This window comes from Micropterus dolomieu, linkage group LG09 (genome assembly GCF_021292245.1).
Source record: "Micropterus dolomieu isolate WLL.071019.BEF.003 ecotype Adirondacks linkage group LG09, ASM2129224v1, whole genome shotgun sequence".
In the NCBI taxonomy this organism is placed as follows: domain Eukaryota; kingdom Metazoa; phylum Chordata; class Actinopteri; order Centrarchiformes; family Centrarchidae; genus Micropterus; species Micropterus dolomieu.
The window spans coordinates 23,920,847-23,940,006 of record NC_060158.1 but is presented as its reverse complement, the minus strand read 5'-3'; the positions used below and the strand labels follow the sequence as shown (position 1 = coordinate 23,940,006).

General features: G+C 41.3%; 1 protein-coding gene across 7 annotated transcripts; it reads left to right on the top strand.

The window, feature by feature from the left end:
- Positions 1 to 257: 257 nt before the first annotated feature.
- Positions 258 to 16,539, top strand: khdrbs1b (KH domain containing, RNA binding, signal transduction associated 1b). Of its 7 annotated transcripts, none has more exons than XR_006826427.1 (14): positions 258 to 624; positions 2,830 to 2,951; positions 4,320 to 4,436; positions 4,838 to 4,984; positions 8,224 to 8,357; positions 8,879 to 9,116; positions 9,495 to 9,562; positions 9,894 to 9,952; positions 10,541 to 10,729; positions 11,879 to 11,914; positions 12,070 to 12,078; positions 12,237 to 12,345; positions 12,826 to 12,893; positions 15,038 to 16,539. XR_006826427.1 is itself a non-coding variant. In XM_046059110.1 (9 exons), the coding sequence occupies exons 1-9, from the start codon at positions 531 to 533 to the stop codon at positions 10,645 to 10,647; spliced, it is 1,086 nt and encodes a 361-aa protein (XP_045915066.1). In that variant the 5' UTR covers positions 258 to 530; the 3' UTR covers positions 10,648 to 11,847. The 7 variants fall into 7 exon arrangements, 1 of the variants encoding a protein (XP_045915066.1); XR_006826426.1 differs by having other exon boundaries at positions 12,070 to 12,146; XR_006826424.1 differs by having other exon boundaries at positions 12,070 to 12,345.
- The last annotated feature ends 2,621 nt before the right edge of the window (positions 16,540 to 19,160 follow it).

The following is a 19,160-nucleotide window of genomic DNA, read 5'->3' as shown; positions in this document are numbered from 1 at the left end:
ATACAGGAACACCTTTAAGTATATTATTGTAATATGTTCCTATACGGGTTTCCCTCAGAGTAAAGAGAACCCAGTAGTAGATTGTGGGCCAATTTGTTACCAGTATCTCACTTGACAGTGCAGCAGGCACACCCATACCAGTATTGAAAATCTGATAGTGGGGTTGTCGCTGCTGGAGGCGGCGCGCATACACACAGCACACGGTAGGCGGCGTCAGTCCGGAGAACTACGTCCTTCTGAGCTCACTTCCGCCGGCTTGAGTCGGATCACTATTCTTCCAGTCTCTCGCTGCTTTTGTTCTCCCATTTCCATTCAGCCACAGCTGCTGAAGAGAGGGGACTAGCTGGTTGGGAAATCACGCAGTACGTATAGTAGCGGACCCGGCCGTCACATGCAAAGCGCCGTCTGCACAGGGGATACGCGGCACTCCGTAGTTACGTAACTGGACTACTTTTTTTCTATTATTGTTGGGCTTTTTTCACGCTTTTTTTCCTATTGCACCGAAACTCCTCACCCTCTCTAAAGTCAAAATGGAGAACGACGACAAGTACCTCCCCGAGCTGCTGGCGGAGAAGGACAGCCTGGACTCGTCGTTTACACACGCCATGAAACTTTTAAACGCAGGTGAAGTACTGCTAAGTTATATGGTGTTTATTTCGTCTCCCAGCGTGTGGTTTTTGCTTTGAGTTTAAGCGGGGCAACATACCCAGCTCCTGAATGCACCTGAAAAAGAAGCACAGCTCCATGCTTTGGGCGCCATGTGTTTGGTGACGGGACGTGAGCTGCCCCATTAACCGCAACACTAACAATAAGTGCATTCACAGCTCATTAATGAATGTGTGTGCGATACAGGGCGGCGTGTAAGAGCTGGTTAGATGATAGCTAATGACTAATGCCTGTTATTGTAAAGAGTCTGAAGCTATTGCAACGCCACAGAAGGGGCCACACACTCTCAATGTTTATTCTGAATAATTTCCGCTTCCTCGTGCAGCTGCGACGTGTCGAAAATGTTTTCTTACTGGCGGGGCTCCTGCCGAGTTTAAACTTGAAGACTCGGACTCTTCTTTTGTTTTAGTTGTCGAATCCCTGTTGATCAAATTGTCTGGCAGCTAACGTTGCGTTGCGCAGTAGCCTTTAAATGTGCGCCAGTGCCCGTGACTAGGGTCACCTCGGTACTTTGAAGCCGAGCGACGTCGTCAGATTTCTTAGAGTCCCTCTGTCTGCCTGCCGCCGCTGCTGAAGTGTCCTTGAGCAAGAGACTGCAGCGGTGTCCTGTAGCTATGCTGGAGAGGGGAGAAAAGACACACACAGCCTCTGATATTTGTTAGGTCCATGTGGTCGTCAGCTCTGAAAACATGCCTTATACCGTTATTAATGTTTTCTTTATACATGTTCAGAGGGACAGCGTTGTGCAAATGTCACAGAATATGACTTAAGTAAAACAATTTAGTGATAGTGTGGGATAATGTACCAGAAAGTACTATAGGATGACCATAAGTATCATTTGAGTATCACTGGAATGTCTTTACATGGACATTACAGTGATAAAATGAAAATATATAAATTAAAAAATGCTCAACATCATTATTACTATAAGCTAGCTATTGATTGCTATAGGTAAACTGAAGGACTGCTAGTTGAGGGATTTGGTTTCTCTGCGTTGTTGCCCATGTGCTGTCCCAGTGTTGGGAGTCATTTTCTGCGAGCTGGTTCTTATTTGCTTCTCCAGTCAAGTATCTCAGGGTTCCCCTGGTAATCATTAAGCTGGTCTCTTTGTCTAACAGGAAGTGCAAAATCCACACAACATTGCTGAAATTGAAAGTGAGTGACAAAGTGTGTGTGCTGTGGGTTCGACATCTACTGAGGCTCCCCCGATCTGCAGCTGGTAGACTGTCGGCTGACATGGTTTGCACATCACATGCTCAGGGGTTGTTACAGTCAGGATTGTGGAGGTGGTTTGAGATAGAGTGCCGGAGACTAGGGGCTGTGCCATATGAAAGAGGTGACAGCAGGTGTAGGGAAGAGCTGAGAGCTGCTTCTCAAAATGTAGCTGTGAAAACTGTATGTTTTCAGATCATGGAATAAAAGGTTCAGGATGCAACCAAATATTATGTTAATTGATTTATCTGACAATTATTTTGTTGCTTAATAATTTTTAAGTTGAGGAAATGTCAAATAGTAAAAACAAGTGTCCAAAGAGATATGTTATATTTTATCTGAGCAGCAAACCAAAGCCCAGAGAGATTCTGTTTCCAGTGACTTTAAAAAAAAGAGAGAACCAACAAATTGTAACACCGAAGGAGCTACAATCAGAGATTGTTTAGAGCTTTACTTGAAAAATGGCTGGGACAATTAATCAGTTGTCAAAGTAGTTGCCAGTTAATGGATAAATCAACCAGCTGTTTCAGCTCTATTCAGGATCTAGACAGATCACAACATGTGCTAAATGAAACACATCACATATACTCTTTCATCATCTTGTATTCATCTGGAAGCACCATTGTTTGGCATTCAGTAAAAATGTATTGTCAGTCAAAAGATTTCAAGTTAGAACCTAAAATTAGGCTGAAAAGTCAATTGTTTCTTGTGTCTGCTGTGCATTGAACTGCAGTTGAAACCGCTGTGGGTCTAAAAATAGCTTGCTAAATATGGTTAAAATGTTAAGTTTTAACATGCATACCGAGATGACTTGTAACCTGCAAGTCTCTAAATCAACTTGATTATGTAAGTGGACATAAATCATCCTCACAACTGAGATGTACTTGGCCTCTTTGAGTCCCTATTGATTGCATGAACACTTTGCCTGAAACAATACCTCTCTCCTTCTAGAAATTGACAGAATCCAGAAAGGCGAGACTAAAAAGGAGACAGAAACATACCTGGATCTTTTCACAACAAAGAACATCAAGCTTAAGGAACGAGTGCTCATACCTGTCAAACAGTACCCGAAGGTGAGCTTTCTTTGCCCTTGCTTTTCTTCTCCTCCTCCTTTTTCGTCTGTCCTTTTTTTTCTTTTCACTGTGACCCCCTCTTGATTTAATTTATCCTGCAGCCCGGTTTCAATTACACAAAGCCATGGGGTTACTTGGGAGTCTCAAATTACTCTTCTCAACCTTGATCTTGAAGCTCCAGAGTATAATTACAGCAGATACTGGCATGTTTTAAAATATCACTAAAAGGATCAAAATGTTAATATTGCTATGTTTAGGATAGCTCTTCATTGCAGTCTAATTCATACAGTATTTAGAAAAATGGAGCTTCTATGTTTCCATTCAGTATGACATCTTTATCACATAACCTCAGGTGTATTCATTCAGTCTATATATGTTGCTCACACACATTGATTTTAGTTGGAGAAGGCATATAATCTCTCCTCTGAAATTCATTGCAGGGCTCGACAAAAATGGTGGCCCGATGGCTTGGGGCCAGTAAAAAGTAATATCTTGACAGTTAAACTAGCTACTCACTGGCCCGATTGGGCCATTGCAAAAACATGAGTATTTAAAAAAATAAAATAAAATTAGAAACTCAACATCCTGCAGTTGCTTTGCAAGTGGTTGTCCAATGTTATTTCTCTAATCTCAGTCAAGCGGCAAACTCTGGGTCTGAAGTGAAACCATGCAAACTGTGACTGTTAACTGTGATTACATTTTAGTTTTTTTTTTTTTTTTTTTTATATCCAGGATGTATTTGATAACTGATTAAACATGTTAACAGTATAACATAAGTCATTGGTTTTGTTGTAAGTGTTGAGCTAAACTTAATTTGCATGCTGTTGAAATTTATTTGCTGTTGAGTCACCCACGTTTTATATGGTGTATGGGGTAAGACAGCCTTCTGATCTTCAGAAAGCTCTTAGTTTGCCAGACTTAAATGTAGTTTGTACATTAGTCCGCTGTGTCAGGGATGACAACGCTAATGAGTGTTTTCAGATAATAAAAGCTACTTTTACAACTCCTGGAGGAATTGTTTCCTTGGGAGCAACTCTTTACTAAATGTTTTCAGCAATGACAGCTAGTTATCGGACACATCATATACACATGGTAATTACTCTATATAAACATTGAGCAGGAAAAGCTTGCAGGTTTTGGTCACAAGTTTGTTCTGGTTCTGTGCTTGGATGATTGTAGTGAGCTGTCACTGACGGCATTAAAGCCCTTCGAGGGCTCATATCGACCTCCTCTGGTAAATCTACTACTTAAGGCTGCAGTATGTGCAACAAGGCGCCTGACGGTGATTGCGCCTTCACTCTCTTTGTATTAAACTCGCCTTGGCTTTGATTGTCAGGCTAATTTTGTTTTGCTTTGTTTTGCTATTAGTTCAATTTCGTGGGGAAGATTTTGGGACCTCAGGGCAATACAATCAAACGTCTGCAGGAGGAGACCGGAGCCAAGATCTCTGTGCTGGGCAAAGGATCCATGAGAGACAAATCCAAGGTAATGCAGACGGACACACACACTTCTGGTGTTGCACACCTGTGAGAAAGGGTACTTGAAGCCATAACACATCTGGCTTGTATTTGAGAAGGATGGCAGGCAGTGAGCCCAGATGGTGTCAACTCACAGGATAGGTCGGGCGAACGTAAGCGTAAAGCCAAGGGCATCCACACACTGCACATCTGTTCAGGAATCTTCAGGATATCCCACTAAACTTGTTATCTGCCAGTCTGATGTTGTTATCATTAAGGTATATAAAGGAAGGAAATGCCACACCTATGCCTAATGCTGTCCGAGGTGGATGTAATGTGCATTACTTCTTGCATAATTAATTAAATTTTGAGTTAGGCGTTTGCTCTCGTTGACTCTCTGACACTCCTGTCATGATGCCCTTCTTTCAGGAGGAGGGGCTGAGGAAAGGTGGCGAGCCCAAGTACGCCCATTTGTCTATGGAGCTGCACGTATTCATCGAGGTGTTTGCACCGGTGCCAGAGGCCTACCTGCGCATGGCACACGCCATGGAGGAAGTGAAGAAGTTCCTGTTTCCTGTGAGTCTGATGTTTTGGCTTACTTGTGTCTTGTAGTGAAGGGGAGGACTGTCTATTGACTTGTTTGCGTGGACTTTCCTAGAGCTGCCCACAACAATTTTTTTGCCATTAATGAACCTGTTCATTATTTAGCGTGTAAAACACCAAACACAAGAGGCTAACGTGATGTTTTTGATTTCTCGGACAAAGCTTTACTGTTCTAAAGATCAAATCAAAGCAACTTGTAATATTGTAAGAGCAGCTTCTTAATTGATAACTGCCAGAAAGATCCCTTTCAGTATTTAACTAATCTGCCAAATATTTTGATTAACTGTTTCGTCTGTCAAATATCAATTGAAATTTGGGAAAAGCGCCTGTTACAGTTTCCTAAAGCCAAAGTTGATATATTCAGATGTCATGTTTTGTCTAATCAACAGCCAACGCCATAAATGGTGGATTCACTATCACATAAGATAAAGGAAAAACAACCAATTGTCACAATAGAGTAGTTTGAAACAAGGGATTGTTTGGTATTTTTGTTCGGAGAGAGATTAATCATATCAAAAAACTTAATTTTCTGTTGCTCGGCTAATCGGTTGAGAAAATGTTTTGGCTCTATATCAAGCCCTAAAACAAAAGCCATACACACATGCTTAGCCTGTAAGTAACAGTTTTCCCACCTTGGCCAGAAAAGGTTTTGAAACCCGGCTGGAACCCCGTGTTTTGGGGTAATTGTCTGATGGTGTGTCTTTCAGAAAGGTGGAGCAATTCACAGCGTGTAACTTAGACAAACCAATGTAACGTAATGCAGTCAGAGGAGTTGGGTCGCTTCCACTGTCGGGGTTACCCCTTCACCTGGCTTGCCTGCATGTCTGTCCATCACTGCGCCCTTTGGGAAGGGAGGAGAATCAGCTTGGAGGTGTTTAGCTCCCAGACAGAGATGTGGTAGAATTCACCCTACACGGCCTACACTTACTTTATTGGTTTTTCTACTGAGAGATTCTTGAGTGCTGGCCAACCTGGTCTGCTGTCAAGCCCGGCTAAAGCCCATAGTGCTCTAACAATGGCTCATGCTGAAGCAGGCCAACAGACGCCCACGTTTTTTAATTAGTGCACAGGGTGCTATAGAAAAAAAGAATAATTTGGACCAAAGGCGAGATGAACGTGCCGATGTACCAGTTGTGATGTTGGTGTTACAGTGTTATGTAAGAACCTGTCCCCTGCAGAACCGGTTGTTACAATTTAAGGCCATAATCTGTCAGGCTTGACTCCGTTCATTTGGAGCCCGACCATATTTTAATAAATGACTCGGAGAATGGATGGATGTGATTACCTGTATTCCAGAAGACTTTGACTCTGTTGTTCATCCTGTATGTCTACCAACTTAAATGCAGAGCCTTGCTCCTGTGTGAAGGATTTGCAGATCCTTTTATTTCTCTACAAATATTTTCTATAGAATGGAAAGTCTAAAGAAACTTAATTAATCTTACCACCTTGCTGGATAAAGACACACCGGTGGCTTGTTAAATGCAGCTGCAGTTACACTGCTCCTCACCTGACATGAATTTGTAATCGGGCAAATGGCTTGCGTTTGCTGCCTTTCGCTGCAGATAAATTGAAAACCGCCGCCTGCGCTGTGTATTCTAGTATTCACCTTTTTCTTCCTTTTTCTTTTTCACCATCAATAGAGCTCCGTTACCATTGCAAGAATTGATTCATGAAAAAGAATTGATTGGGTCACAGTGCAGCCCTTCTGATTGCTCCCTGAAGAAAGGCAGCTTCCTCAGTAGGGATGCAACAATTACATATTTTCATATTTTATTGGTATGATTATAGTCTGAGGAATAATCACGGTTTCACGATTATCATGATTATGCATTAATTAAAAATCTTAAACACTAGTAATACACTAACACTAGTAGTTGATTTGTAATATTTAATTACATTAACAATTAAATTTCTATAATATGTAAGTGTTATTCTACTACTACTACTAATACTACTACTACTACTAATACTAATACTAATAATAATAATAATAATAAGAGGAATATTAACTTCATTTATCCCCCAGGGGAAATTGTTATTAAGGAGGGGAATAAACTGAACTGTTATTGTCATCAACTCTCATCCATACATATAAGTTTTTGTGAAAATGATAGAAAGAAATTGAGAACATCTCTCATGCTGTGTTATTAATAACTGAAGTGCAGGTAACTGGTAGTCCTGTAGCTCCTGATATGAGATGTTGGTGTTTTACACCTGGCAACATTTTCTCAACACAGACAGGAGGAGGCAACAGGATGTAACGTGAAATGTTCAGTAACTGAAGGTCTTGAGAGGACTACATTCTTCCATAAAGGCCCTTTGAGAAAAAGAAGAGATTTGCGCTGCGGTGGAAGCTGGGTTCAAAGCAAAAGTTAAACTACTTTGACTGCGGGGTGAATGTGGTGCGCGTTGCTCAAACCAGCAACAAACCGCCCTGGCGCGGCGCAAGCTATTGAAAATAATGTAGTTATTTGCTCCTTTAGCGGCAAGTTTTTGTCCAGGTGATCAGTCACCTCTTATAAAATGCCCTTGTCAGTCTTGGTGTACCCGAAATTCTCCCGCACTGCCGACTTCCACCATTTTTTTGATGGAAATAAAGCTTCACAGTTTGGTCCCTATGCCATAGTTACAGTGTACAGTAGCCTCCATGTCTCTGATAAGCACGGCACTTTAAGCTGGTGCTCCGCTCGTGTAACTTTGTTTTCGTTTTCTTTCACTGCAACCGGAACACTCGGTGTAGCGGAGCCTTTACGATTAATTAACCGTGACATTTCCTGCTGATAGAATGAGGTAACTGTTGATGCAGTCACACCAGAGTTGTCAAGAAGTGCAGAGAGAAGTGATTTACATTTTGTGCATGATGGAGAGGCATAGGAATGCAGGGAGTGTGGATGGATGCTTTCTAGCCTCCCACAATTCCCCCCTCCCCCCCTTTTCTCTTTAACACTCTGAGTCATTGGCACTGAGACGTTCTCTTCCACTCGCTCTGTTAGCCATTAGGGAAACGCTGTATTGTGAGCAGCTCTGTAATTGTGTTTCACTCTTTTATTCAGCGCTTCTTCTTCCACACTGCCTCCTTTTCTTCCCTTGTTCATTTTTGCGCCTTCTTTTTTCCCATGTTACGTACTCTTGTTTCTCACCCTCGCCCTCTCTTCCTTTTTATTTTCTTCGTGTGTGTGTGTGTGTGTGTGTGTGTGTGTGTGTGTGTGTAGGATATGATGGATGATATCTGCCAAGAGCAGTTCATGGAGATGGGCTACCTGAACGGAGGCCAGGAGCACGGAGCCCGAGGTCGAGGGGGCCCGCCGGCCAGGGGCCGCGGAGTCCCCCTTGCTGGAGCACACAGGTGTGGAAATGCATGCACACAGACACACAGGTTTCTCATATAAGAGCTGGTGGGTCACTGAAGTAATACAAAGACACTGTTGTCCATCTATTTCTATATAGATGTATCAATGAAAATGCAAATCAAGGCCAGAAGTAGCATTATATTCTTTGTAATTGTGTAGTTTTTTTGTGTACTTAAGCGGACGAGCAATTTTTGGTACTTTTGCGTTGCCTTTAGCAGAGAATACAGGAAATTGTCTGTGCTGGCTATAAAGTGGAACTTGCTGTAAATTAAAGGAATATCAAGGACCAAAAATTTCAAATGGGTCCTAAATGATTGGTTCATCTTCAGTTTCTTAATAATAAAATTGTTAAGAATCATACAGTATAAATATGTTTTTTAAATAAAGTTTTTCCTGTTTGAAAAGAATAGCTAGACATTTTGACATTGGATGAGAAGATTTCAGATTGTCAAACTATTCCTTCAAGTAGAAGAACGCACACATTAACTCGTTATTAACTAGTTTTTTCTCTCTCTAGGGGTAGAGGAATGCCCCCTCGCGGTGCTGCCGCCAGGGGGGGTGTGACTCGAGGTGGCCCAGCCAGAGGTGGTGCAGTGAGGGGCGCCCCAGCAGGGAGAGGAGGACCTCCTACAGCGCCCGCCAGGGGAGCTGTAGCACCCCGCGCCAGGCCCCCAGTCGGCGGACCCCCCCAGAGGATGGCGCCTCCGCCCCACCAGCACACCGCTGCTGCAGCAACCGAGGGCTACGAGGAATATGTAAGTACAATTACCAGTGGAGGATAGTTCTAATTTACATACATAGTTTGTGGATGTCCTCAGCACAATTATATTACCAGTTATAATTATATAATTATTATTAAACAAAATAAAAGATCTCTTAACTTTGATAAGGTAGACATAAGAAATAATAAAACCTATGAGGAGTAAGTAGTGAAAATCTGACCTCCAACACGTGTCTATGAATGAGGACTGCTCGTCCGTCAACACTGGAATAAGTGATTTCGGATGCCCAAGACGTACTGTCTGCTTTAGTACAAGTGTTTTTAGTTCTTTGGGGACATCTTGACATTCATGATTCATGAAGAAGCCTTTCCTTAAGTCTCACTCTGTTTCTCTGTTTCCTTCTCTCTCCAGGGCTACGATGAGAGCTACACAGACCCGGCCTACGAGTCATACGACAGCTATTACAGTCAGCCGCAGGCGTGAGTGAATCAGACATCTCTTTGGTTTTCACCTGCTTCTCACAAGCAGACACACACACATTGCCTAGTTGCTGCTTTCACTCGGAAAAGGATTTGAGAAGCGCTGAGTTGCTTTTTAACCACTCTGCATGGTACTCAGGTTTCATGGTTGGGATGGCGGTGTTATTTTGGAGGACCAGTCGGGACTCAGATTTTCCAAGCTAGAGAGCCAAGCTTTGATCTTATTCATGGAAGCCAATTATCATCCCCCTAGATGTTACAGTCAGCAGCTACTTGATGTTTTTCAAAGATTTAAAATTATTTTTCTTCCCTCCCTGTTTTTGACCATCAGAGAGCCAGAATACTATGACTACGGACACGGAGAGAGCACAGAGTCATACGAGTCGTATGGTAAGAAACTTTCTTCACTGTCAACAAAGATGACCTCATTTATTCTGTTAATTAAAAAGATGCTGAACACACAAGGTGTGCATATAAATGACAAAAAAACAAGTTAGTTAAATTAAATACAATACATACACTTTTATCTTGACATTTAATTCCTGCAGTATACAACATTTCCGTACATTGTGATGTGAATATTTTCATTTATGAATTGGTTGATTTGTGTAATGTCCTGAAAGAAGTTTAAAAATAGTAGTAGCCTCCTCCTATGTGTGACTCTTTTGGAGCAGGACTTTTTGACCACTAGTAGTGCAATGCTTTATTTATTTATTTATTTATTTATTTATTTATTTATTTTCTTTAATTGTTCTTGCATCGGCCGATGCCATACGTAGTCCTGCCAGCGGTTTAATATTATTCCAACACATTTGTTTAACCTCAAGGATACACACTATACTTCACAGGACACCTTTTAATGTCCACTAACCACGTTGGTTGTCTTTAATAAATGTTGAAGTAGTTTGCATTCACGTTGAATTGTAAATGTGTGGGGTTTTTTTTTTTTTGTTTTTTTTTTCTGTGTGTCCTCTCCAGGCCAAGATGACTGGAATGGGACCCAGCGAACAGTTCCAGGGAAGGCCCCTCCCCCCTCCAGAGGTGCCAAGACGCCTTACCGGGAGCACCCATACCGACAGTACTGAAGCAGACTCACCACCCTTAACGTGTTGCCCTGACTACCGCCTGTCTACCACGGCAGCTCTTGCTTTAAGCAGCCCGACAAAAGTAATTGTCCGTTTTGTCTTTGGTTTGGTCTTTTCCTACAATGGACTTTATACGAGAGAGCAAATTGGGAACTGAAAATCGGAACTGGTTTTTGAGATTTGACCGCGAACTCCCTCCCCCGCCCCTACTTTGTCGCACCAACCAGCCACCAATCCTTCCAACCAAAGCGGCTTTTAGATGGGTTAGAAAGGAGAAGTTGGCATCCTTTTTTGTTCTTTTTCATTTGAATTTTTGTTTATTTTGCTGTATTTTTTTTCTCTGATCCTTTTTCCCCCTCTGGCTTTTTTGCATTGTTGATCGTTCATTTTTTTAACTGTTTGGGAGTAGTCCTTTTTAGTGGAATCAGTGGCTCATTATCCACTTGTAAGGAATCCATTTTAATTGTTTTTAAATACAAAGAATCTGTCGAGGGTCAGTTGCAGATTCCCATTTAGGCTACATTTCAAAATTCTGTTAATATAGCCAAATAAAAGACCTTTTTAAACTTTCAATTATGTAATATAGACACAAAAAAACAATTTTAAATTAAGTGAAGGTTAAAGAATCAATGTTAATGGAATCAGTACAATTCATTCTTGATGATGGTTTGTTTTAAATAGTTCTAAAACGTTGTCCATTTAGATTTAGGCAGCAATATTTGTCATTGTACTTAGAGTTTTGAAATATAGCCCTAATAGACACTGTTGAGATGGACTGTCCTCATATCCTCAATTTGTTTTACATGTTAAAAATAAATTTTAAGACTCTGAAGACAAAATGTTTGTTTAATGAGAACACGGCCGAGAGTTGGCCTCCTGTTATGCTAAAAACAGTTCAGGTCTTCATTTTGTGATCTGATTCTCTATAAACTGCATGCACAAAGTACACAAAGAAGGATTGGGACAAAAATCTCCACATGGGTCTTCTCTTTCTATAGAGAAGGGATCCTGCAGCTCAATCCGAACTCTTGTACATATTTTAAAACATCCTAACTGTACTTATTCTGCCACTAGTATCTGTACCCTCTCCATAAAATGCATTATGCTACATGTGTAAGCTTGCCTAAATAGGTTACTAAATCTGTCCAAAAGATGTTTTGCAGCAGTTTGTCAATAAAGCTTAGTTTGTTTTTTATGAAACTTAACTTGCTTTATTTGTTTCCTGTCCTAGTAAAATTCTGAAATGGCCTTTTTTAAACAGTCAGACGTAGGTGTTTTCCTTTGTTTCTCATTCAAAACCGCATTTTAAATCTAAATGAATGTATTGACGTCTGAGACTTTAACCCTACTAAATGATGTCTTGATTGATTATCAAAAGAGCACAACTTATTCTTTCTCTCTCTTTCTATACTTTTTAAAAAGGACCCAGAGGTAAGACCTCTAAAATAACCTGGATAGCCTTCTAATGTGTATAGAGTTCTAAAGCATTGAATGCCTGGGTATGTATAAGACTTTTTCAATCCTCTTACCTGTGGTCGTAATCGTTTTTATAGCATCTGAAAATTAACTGAATTCAAACCACCATTCAGGTCTAGGCTTCATTATCATGAATGACGCTGGCGCGATGGCTACTTTAGTACAGAGTAATGGCAGTGCAATGGAGAGGATGGTTATAACCTAGAGAACTCCACTGTAAAGGTAACCTAACCCTAAATGTTTAATTTCGTAGTGTGTTTATCCATTGACATAAACTTGCTGGTAAATGCGTACAGTTTCTTAAAATATTATTACAGTCATGGCAACAAAAAAGAATAGAAATCAAAAGTCAGAAAAACGTAACTTCCAATATCATACAGTAGTGGATTTTATGTACCAAAATAACTGTTCTGTGTACTAACAAAATATATTAGAATAGTGTTAATGCAACTCTTGCTAAAATGAAGTCAAAGTCAAATATGTCAATATCTGTACAGCTGAGCTGCTGTTACTTTTTTTGTTTGCTGTGTAAAGGTTGCTTACTGTAATATTTAAAATGTTCTGCCTGTACAAAGTTATCCAAAAAAGAAAGCTTGAGTTGCATGAGCATATCTTCTCCTGTAGACATTGCATGATTTCTGTCTCAAGTTTCTCCCAGTGTTTTTAGACAGGGTATTGATTTGGGGTTTGTCCTTCCTCCAGGCACAGCTATCGGTCACCGAGTGCCCGGAGACTGACAGTCTGCTGAAGAAAGACCATAAAAATCTCAGGTTGGTCCGCCGCCGCACCTGTTTTCATTTAAAAGAAACACCATTGGTTTTTGTATGCTTTAGCCCATTAACTTAAACCTGCATACTTTTTTTTTTCATTACCACTATCCATGGATAGATTGCTGTACGCGTACAACAAGTCTTAAAAGATTGATTTTTCTACCTTCCGGAAAGCCATTAGTGTCCATTCATGTTTGTACAATATGAAAATCAACTTGCATAGACTTGAAACTTGTATTAAATGTGTAATCCATCATAGACGAAAAATCCAGCCTTTATTGTCATTTTTTTTTTTTTTGTCAATCCGTAAATGCACTTGTAGCAAGCAGATCTCATTTTGGAATCTTTCCCTGTTGGCACATTTCACGGACACTGACATCTCAAAAGTCTGTTTCTAGACAGCAGCCTTGTTAAAGAAATAGTTTGACATTTTGGCAAATACACTCATTTGCATTGTTGCCAAGAGTCATGTGCAGTGAATATGACGCTGCAGCCGGTTACCTTAGCATAAAGACTGAAAATGGGGTGGGGGAAAGCTAGTCTGGCTCTGTCCAATGGTAACAAAATCTGCTTCTGTTTAAAAGGAGAAAAAGAATAAAAACCGATGCGTAAAAAAACATAAAAACTTTTCACTAGTAACCAGTAACTAGTAACCCCAGGATTCCCCGCTGGTTGCCTGGAAACTGGTCCCAACCAAGTAATATCTCCCTGTAAAACAATGAATTATCATTTGTCCGATAGAACCAGGCTAGCAGTTTCCCACTGTTTGCAGTCTTTGAGCTAAGCTAACCGGCTACTGGCTGTAGCTTCGTATTTTTCCATTAATATGTCAACTATGCAATTGTTTTTAGCAGCTGAAATCACCACTAGGGAGAGTTTTTAGTCCCTGCTTACAACATCAACTTTAAAAAAGCTGACAACCTTCCCCCTGTGATGGATTAACCCTCTCAAGCTGTAATGAAACGTATACACAATTTGTAGGTAATGGCCTAAAACATTCAAAACCACTGGTATGGTCATTTTAACTTTCCCATTTTCCCAAAGACCATTGTGCAAGTAACTTTGCTGCAGATGCCTGTGGGCATTTCAGTTAGTGTAACTTTATGCAGCTGCACGTTCATGATATTCAAAGCATTTCAAAGGTTGGTTGATTCTGATGATTGCCCAGCTCCTGTACGTCGCCTGTGCTTTTGACAGTGCCTGTGAATTGGTGTGGCGACACAAGTCTTCAGCAAGTCTGAGCGAGGGAGAATGAGACGCCGGTGTCAGTGTGGTCTTAGGGAAAAGTGACTAATGAGTATCTGTAGCTCAAGGCTCTGACAGAAGGGAAACGGCAGCGAGAGAGCTCTGGCGATTCCCGAAATGGAACCAGCAGGAGGACAGAGGTGTCAGAGGGACTTCTCATGTCTGTGCCTTGAAGGCAGGAAAAAGTTAAATGATGCTTCGAAAAGTAATGCTTGGTGCACAGACTTTTAAGAAACACAACTGTCATTGGCACTAGGAGGAAGCTGGATAACGAACCATTTAAGAACATGTTTGAGATGTTTCGATAGAAAGGTCACTCACTTGTTTGAAGATTAAGTTCAACGAGGCAGTTAAACAGGTTAGAAAATACACCCTGTTTCTATGAGTTAAAGCAGCATCTAGTTTGGAACTAAAGTCCCTCTGAGCAAAATCTAAGTATTTAATAATGAAATATGTATGCTGTTTTATGTCCAGACTTTATAGAAACTTTGATTTATAAAAGATCTCTCTGGTCCTTATTTCTCATTGGCTGTTATGTTCAAGCTGCTGCAAAATACTCAAACTGAGACCTGTGACCACATTAGCTGATTGAAACATAAATGCACTAATCCAAAATCACTAGTCTTGCCAGTAATTAAGTCTTTCTTAGCACAATGTTGCGTAGCTACTGTTGAAGAGTTGTGCTGCTTGGCTGGAAAATTACCATTTTTATTTATTTTTTAATTATTACAGCCACTGCTTAAAAATTAAATGGGGGGAAAAAGTTTTCGCCAAACACCATCTCGCTGCGATTAAATCATTGTAAAGCAGCAGAGGATTTGTGAATCAAAGAACCAGCATTCTGTGTTTACATGTGGGCTCACATCCTGATGTCTCCCCTGTGGTTCTGTCTCCTGCAGTGAAGCCGTGCGCAGGAGCAGCTCAGCATGAAGGAGGTGGTCAGACGAAGCTCTCGGGGCGCCCTGTTGGATGGAGTGGCCCAAGGCCCAGTTCTGTTCCTGGCAGGGACGAGTTGTGCTGGCCAGCTGCCAAGTTGACCCACGGGAGCCAGCTGATGTAGTGTGTGGGAGAGGAGCTGGCTCAGACTCCCACAGGAACAGGACTAAGACTGCAGCTGGTCAGCGAAGACATTCAGCTCACCGGGAATCCAGAATAATCAGAGACTAACGAACGGCTCTCATGTTCTGTGGACTATTTTCTGCTATTTCTACATTTCACGTCAATATTGAATTATACGCATCCTCGTGTATTATCCTCGTGTAATTATTTTGAAGACACAAACTTGAAGCCATTGCTGATTGCATGCTGCTGTACATAGCTTCCGTGGACCACCCCCTCTTCCAACAAATGTAATTGTTACAGCCTAATTTAGCATAAAATGAGCACTCCAGTTATAGTAGGCTGTGAAATTGTTTTTAATTTCTAATAACCCTTGAATTAGATGTGAAAAGAATGTTACTTTCTGCAAGGCAAGCTGGATTCTCCCATTAGAGGAGAATTGTGTGACATCTGCATTTCAAGTATTTGATATTTTAAACATTCTGGCTGCATGTTGTTTAGTATACATGCCTTATTGCCGCGTGAAATTAGACTCAGTGCTCGAGAGTTAAAGATGCCCGGAGAGTGTGGATCGCTATCTCGGTACGGCCGAGTTCACCGTGAGCTCACACATGCCGCTGCATCTTGGCACTGCGCGGCCTGTGTAGCCCTGAGGATAGCAAATGCTAATGCAGCAGCCTATTTGCATGTACTCACATGTACCCTCCCTGCAAATGTGCAACACTTTCATAACTGATGCTGGCCTGTTCCCGGCAGTTCAGCATCCAAGTATGGTAATTCAAAGAGATCGACACAGGAGGAGAGCTGCATGTGAGAAAGGGACAGAGGGTGAAGACAGACATTACTAACTTCTATCAATCTATCCATCATGCCTCTGTTGATTTGATTCCCCTCTATGCCATTTTCTGCCCTTATAACTGATGATATTACGGCAGCCTGTAGTGCCGAGTTACATTTAGAGGTCAAAACTGTACTTTCCTGTATTAAAAACACATTTCTCTGTTCTGATTCGCTGGTCAGAGGCAGCATCAGCCAAGTCAGAGGCTCCATTTAGTTTATTGAAAAAGCTAGCAGCTTAGAGGACAGAACATTAGATATTAGGATAGAAACCATCATTTGAGATGAAATGTCAACGGGCCATATCCAAAACAGATCATTTTTCAGTCTTTATGTGCTATTATGTCTAAAATAATGATTTCTGTGTCTCCTATAATCTAATGAAAGATAAGTGATGTGGAAGCCATCTCCTCTGTTTGAATCGATCGAACTGTCAAGAGCGCAAGGGTGGAAAAGAAAGTAAATGTTACTGTGCAATGATCAATAAAAGTAGACTTGAATATGAGCAAGCCATGTATCAGTCATCTGTGCTGTTTCCTGTTGGCTATTGCTGCCTGCAACCCAGTCTGCTGTGTCTACCCACCTCCATGTAGTCAACTGGCGTGGTGCTTTCACATAATGCTATGTGGGAGAATAGATGGAATAAGGTGAGAGACAGGAGGCCAGGCTGTCTTATCTTTTTTTTGGGGGGGGCAGAGTGCGGAGGAGGATGTGTTAAAATTCTGCGAGTGTGTGTTTTGGAGGTGTGGGCAGATATGGTGGACAGCTGGATTTCATCTTTTGGTCCTGGCGGATTCACACCATCAGAGGAACATCGCACGCTGATGCCTGTGACAACAGTGACAATCAGCCTCCCCCAGACACACAGCTGCGGCTTCATCAGAGAGGCAATAATCTAGGTGACTTGTGGCGCTTTTAGTGGGGTGAGCTGACCTTCAAGTGTCCTTGATTTTTCAGGGGAATTGCAGGGGAGGTACTTGTATGTGTGGGGATGGCTACTATAATAAGCAGTCTGTGCACTTTTACATTCACACAGTATAGATAGGATAAACAAATCTCAAAAGATGGAACTCAGTGTTGCAAAATGGTACCAAAGTTCATTTACAACTGTTAACTATTAATTTTATTTTATTTTTTTCCAGAAAAAGATAGAAGTACAGCGTGTACATATGTGGCATTTTCCTTAGTTGCTTTGGAGCTCAGTGGAGCCACACTGCTGTACTAGATGACAGGTTACTTCATTAACATGAACATAGGCACTGTAGTTTATTTAGGTCAATTCAACATACACCATCCTGCTGGAATGTAGTTCCCAGTCCGACCCTGACAATACATCTCCAATGATGATTGGTACAATTGTGATTTAGTATTTTGTGATTTAAGTGTTCCTTAGTGGGTTGAGAAAGTATCCTTCTTGAGCCAAACAGCTCTTTGTAATTGCAAACTGCACTCACTCGCACAATCACAATGGTTGACATTTCGATGTGAGATGCATGGTTTTCACAGTACAGTGTCGCTATAAAACCTTATATCTGTGATCAGATTTTCAAATGGTTCTCAGTTGGAAACAATCACAAGAAAGTTCTTGCACTCACTTGTCACACACTTGTAGACAGTTGTATTGATATGTATAATTCATGCAAAACACCTATTCAAGGCATATCTAAAGTAAATTGAATGTACAGGTGCTGGTCATTACAATATCATCAAAAAGTTGATTTATTTCAGTAATTCCATTCAAAAAGTGATATATTTCAAATGTTTATTTCATTTAATTGTGATGATTAAAACTGACAACTAATGAAAATCCCAAATTCAGTATCTCCGAAAATTAGAATATTACTTAAGACAAATACAAAAAAAGGATTTTTAGAAATGTTGGCCAACTGAAAAGTATGAACATGAAAAGCACTCAATACTTAGTTGGGGCTCTTTTTGCCTGAATTACTGCAGCAATGCGGCGTGGCATGGAGTCGATCAATCTGTAGTGCTGCTCAGGTGTTATGAGAGCCCAGGTTGCTCTATTAGTGGCCTTCAGCTCTTCTGCATTGTTGGGTCTGCCGTATTGCATCTTCCTCTTCACAATACCCCATAGATTTTCTATAGGGTTAAGGTCAGGCAAGTTTGCTGGCCAATTAAGAACAGGGATACCGTGGTCCTTAAACCAGGTACTGGTAGCTTTGGCACTGTGTGCAGGTGCCAAGTCCTGTTGGAAAATGAAATCTGCATCCCCATAAAGTTGGTCAGCAGCAGGAAGCATGAAGTGCTCTAAAACTTCCTGGTAGACGGCTGCATTGACCTTGGACCTCAGAAAACACAGTGGACCAACACCAGCAGATGCCATGGCACCCCAAACCATCACTGACTGTGGAAACTTTACACTGGACTTCAAGCAACGTGGATTCTGTGCCTCTCCTCTCTTCCTCCAGACTCTGGGACCTTGATTTCCAAAGGAAATGCAAAATTTACTTTCATCAGAGAACATAACTTTGGACCACTCAGCAGCAGTCCAGTCCTTTTTGTCTTTAGCCCAGGCGAGACGCTTCTGATGCTGTGTCTTGTTCAAGAGTGGCTTGACACAAGGAATGCGACAGCTGAAACCCGTGTCTCGCATACGTCTGTGCGTGGTGGTTCTTGAAGCACTGACTCCAGCTGCAGTCCACTCTTTGTGAATCTCCCCCACATTTTTGAATGGGTTTTGTTTCACAATCCTCTCCAGGGTGCGGTTATCCCTATTGCTTGTACACTTTTTCCTACCACATCTTTTCCTTCCCTTCGCCTCTCTATTAATGTGCTTGGACACAGAGCTCTGTGAACAGCCAGCCTCTTTAGCAATGACCTTTTGTGTCTTGCCCTCCTTGTGCAAGGTGTCAATGGTCGTCTTTTGGACAGCTGTCTAGTCAGCAGTCTTCCCCATGATTGTGTAGCCTACAGAACTAGACTGAGAGACCATTTAAAGGCCTTTGCAGGTGTTTTGAGTTACTTAGCTGATTAGAGTGTGGCACCAGGTGTCTTCAATATTGAACCTTTTCACAATATTCTAATTTTCTGAGATACTGATTTTGGGGTTTTCATTAGTTGTCAGTTATAATCATCAAAATTAAAAGGATGAACACTTGAACTATA

Bases quoted from the DNA above. Each gene is read 5' to 3' on its own strand.
- khdrbs1b (XM_046059110.1), top strand. From the start codon at position 531: ATGGAGAACGACGACAAGTACCTCCCCGAGCTGCTGGCGGAGAAGGAC. The intron at 625-2,829 runs GTGAAGTACTGC...CTCTCCTTCTAG, and splicing joins CATGAAACTTTTAAACGCAG to AAATTGACAGAATCCAGAAA. The intron at 4,985-8,223 runs GTGAGTCTGATG...GTGTGTGTGTAG, and splicing joins TGAAGAAGTTCCTGTTTCCT to GATATGATGGATGATATCTG.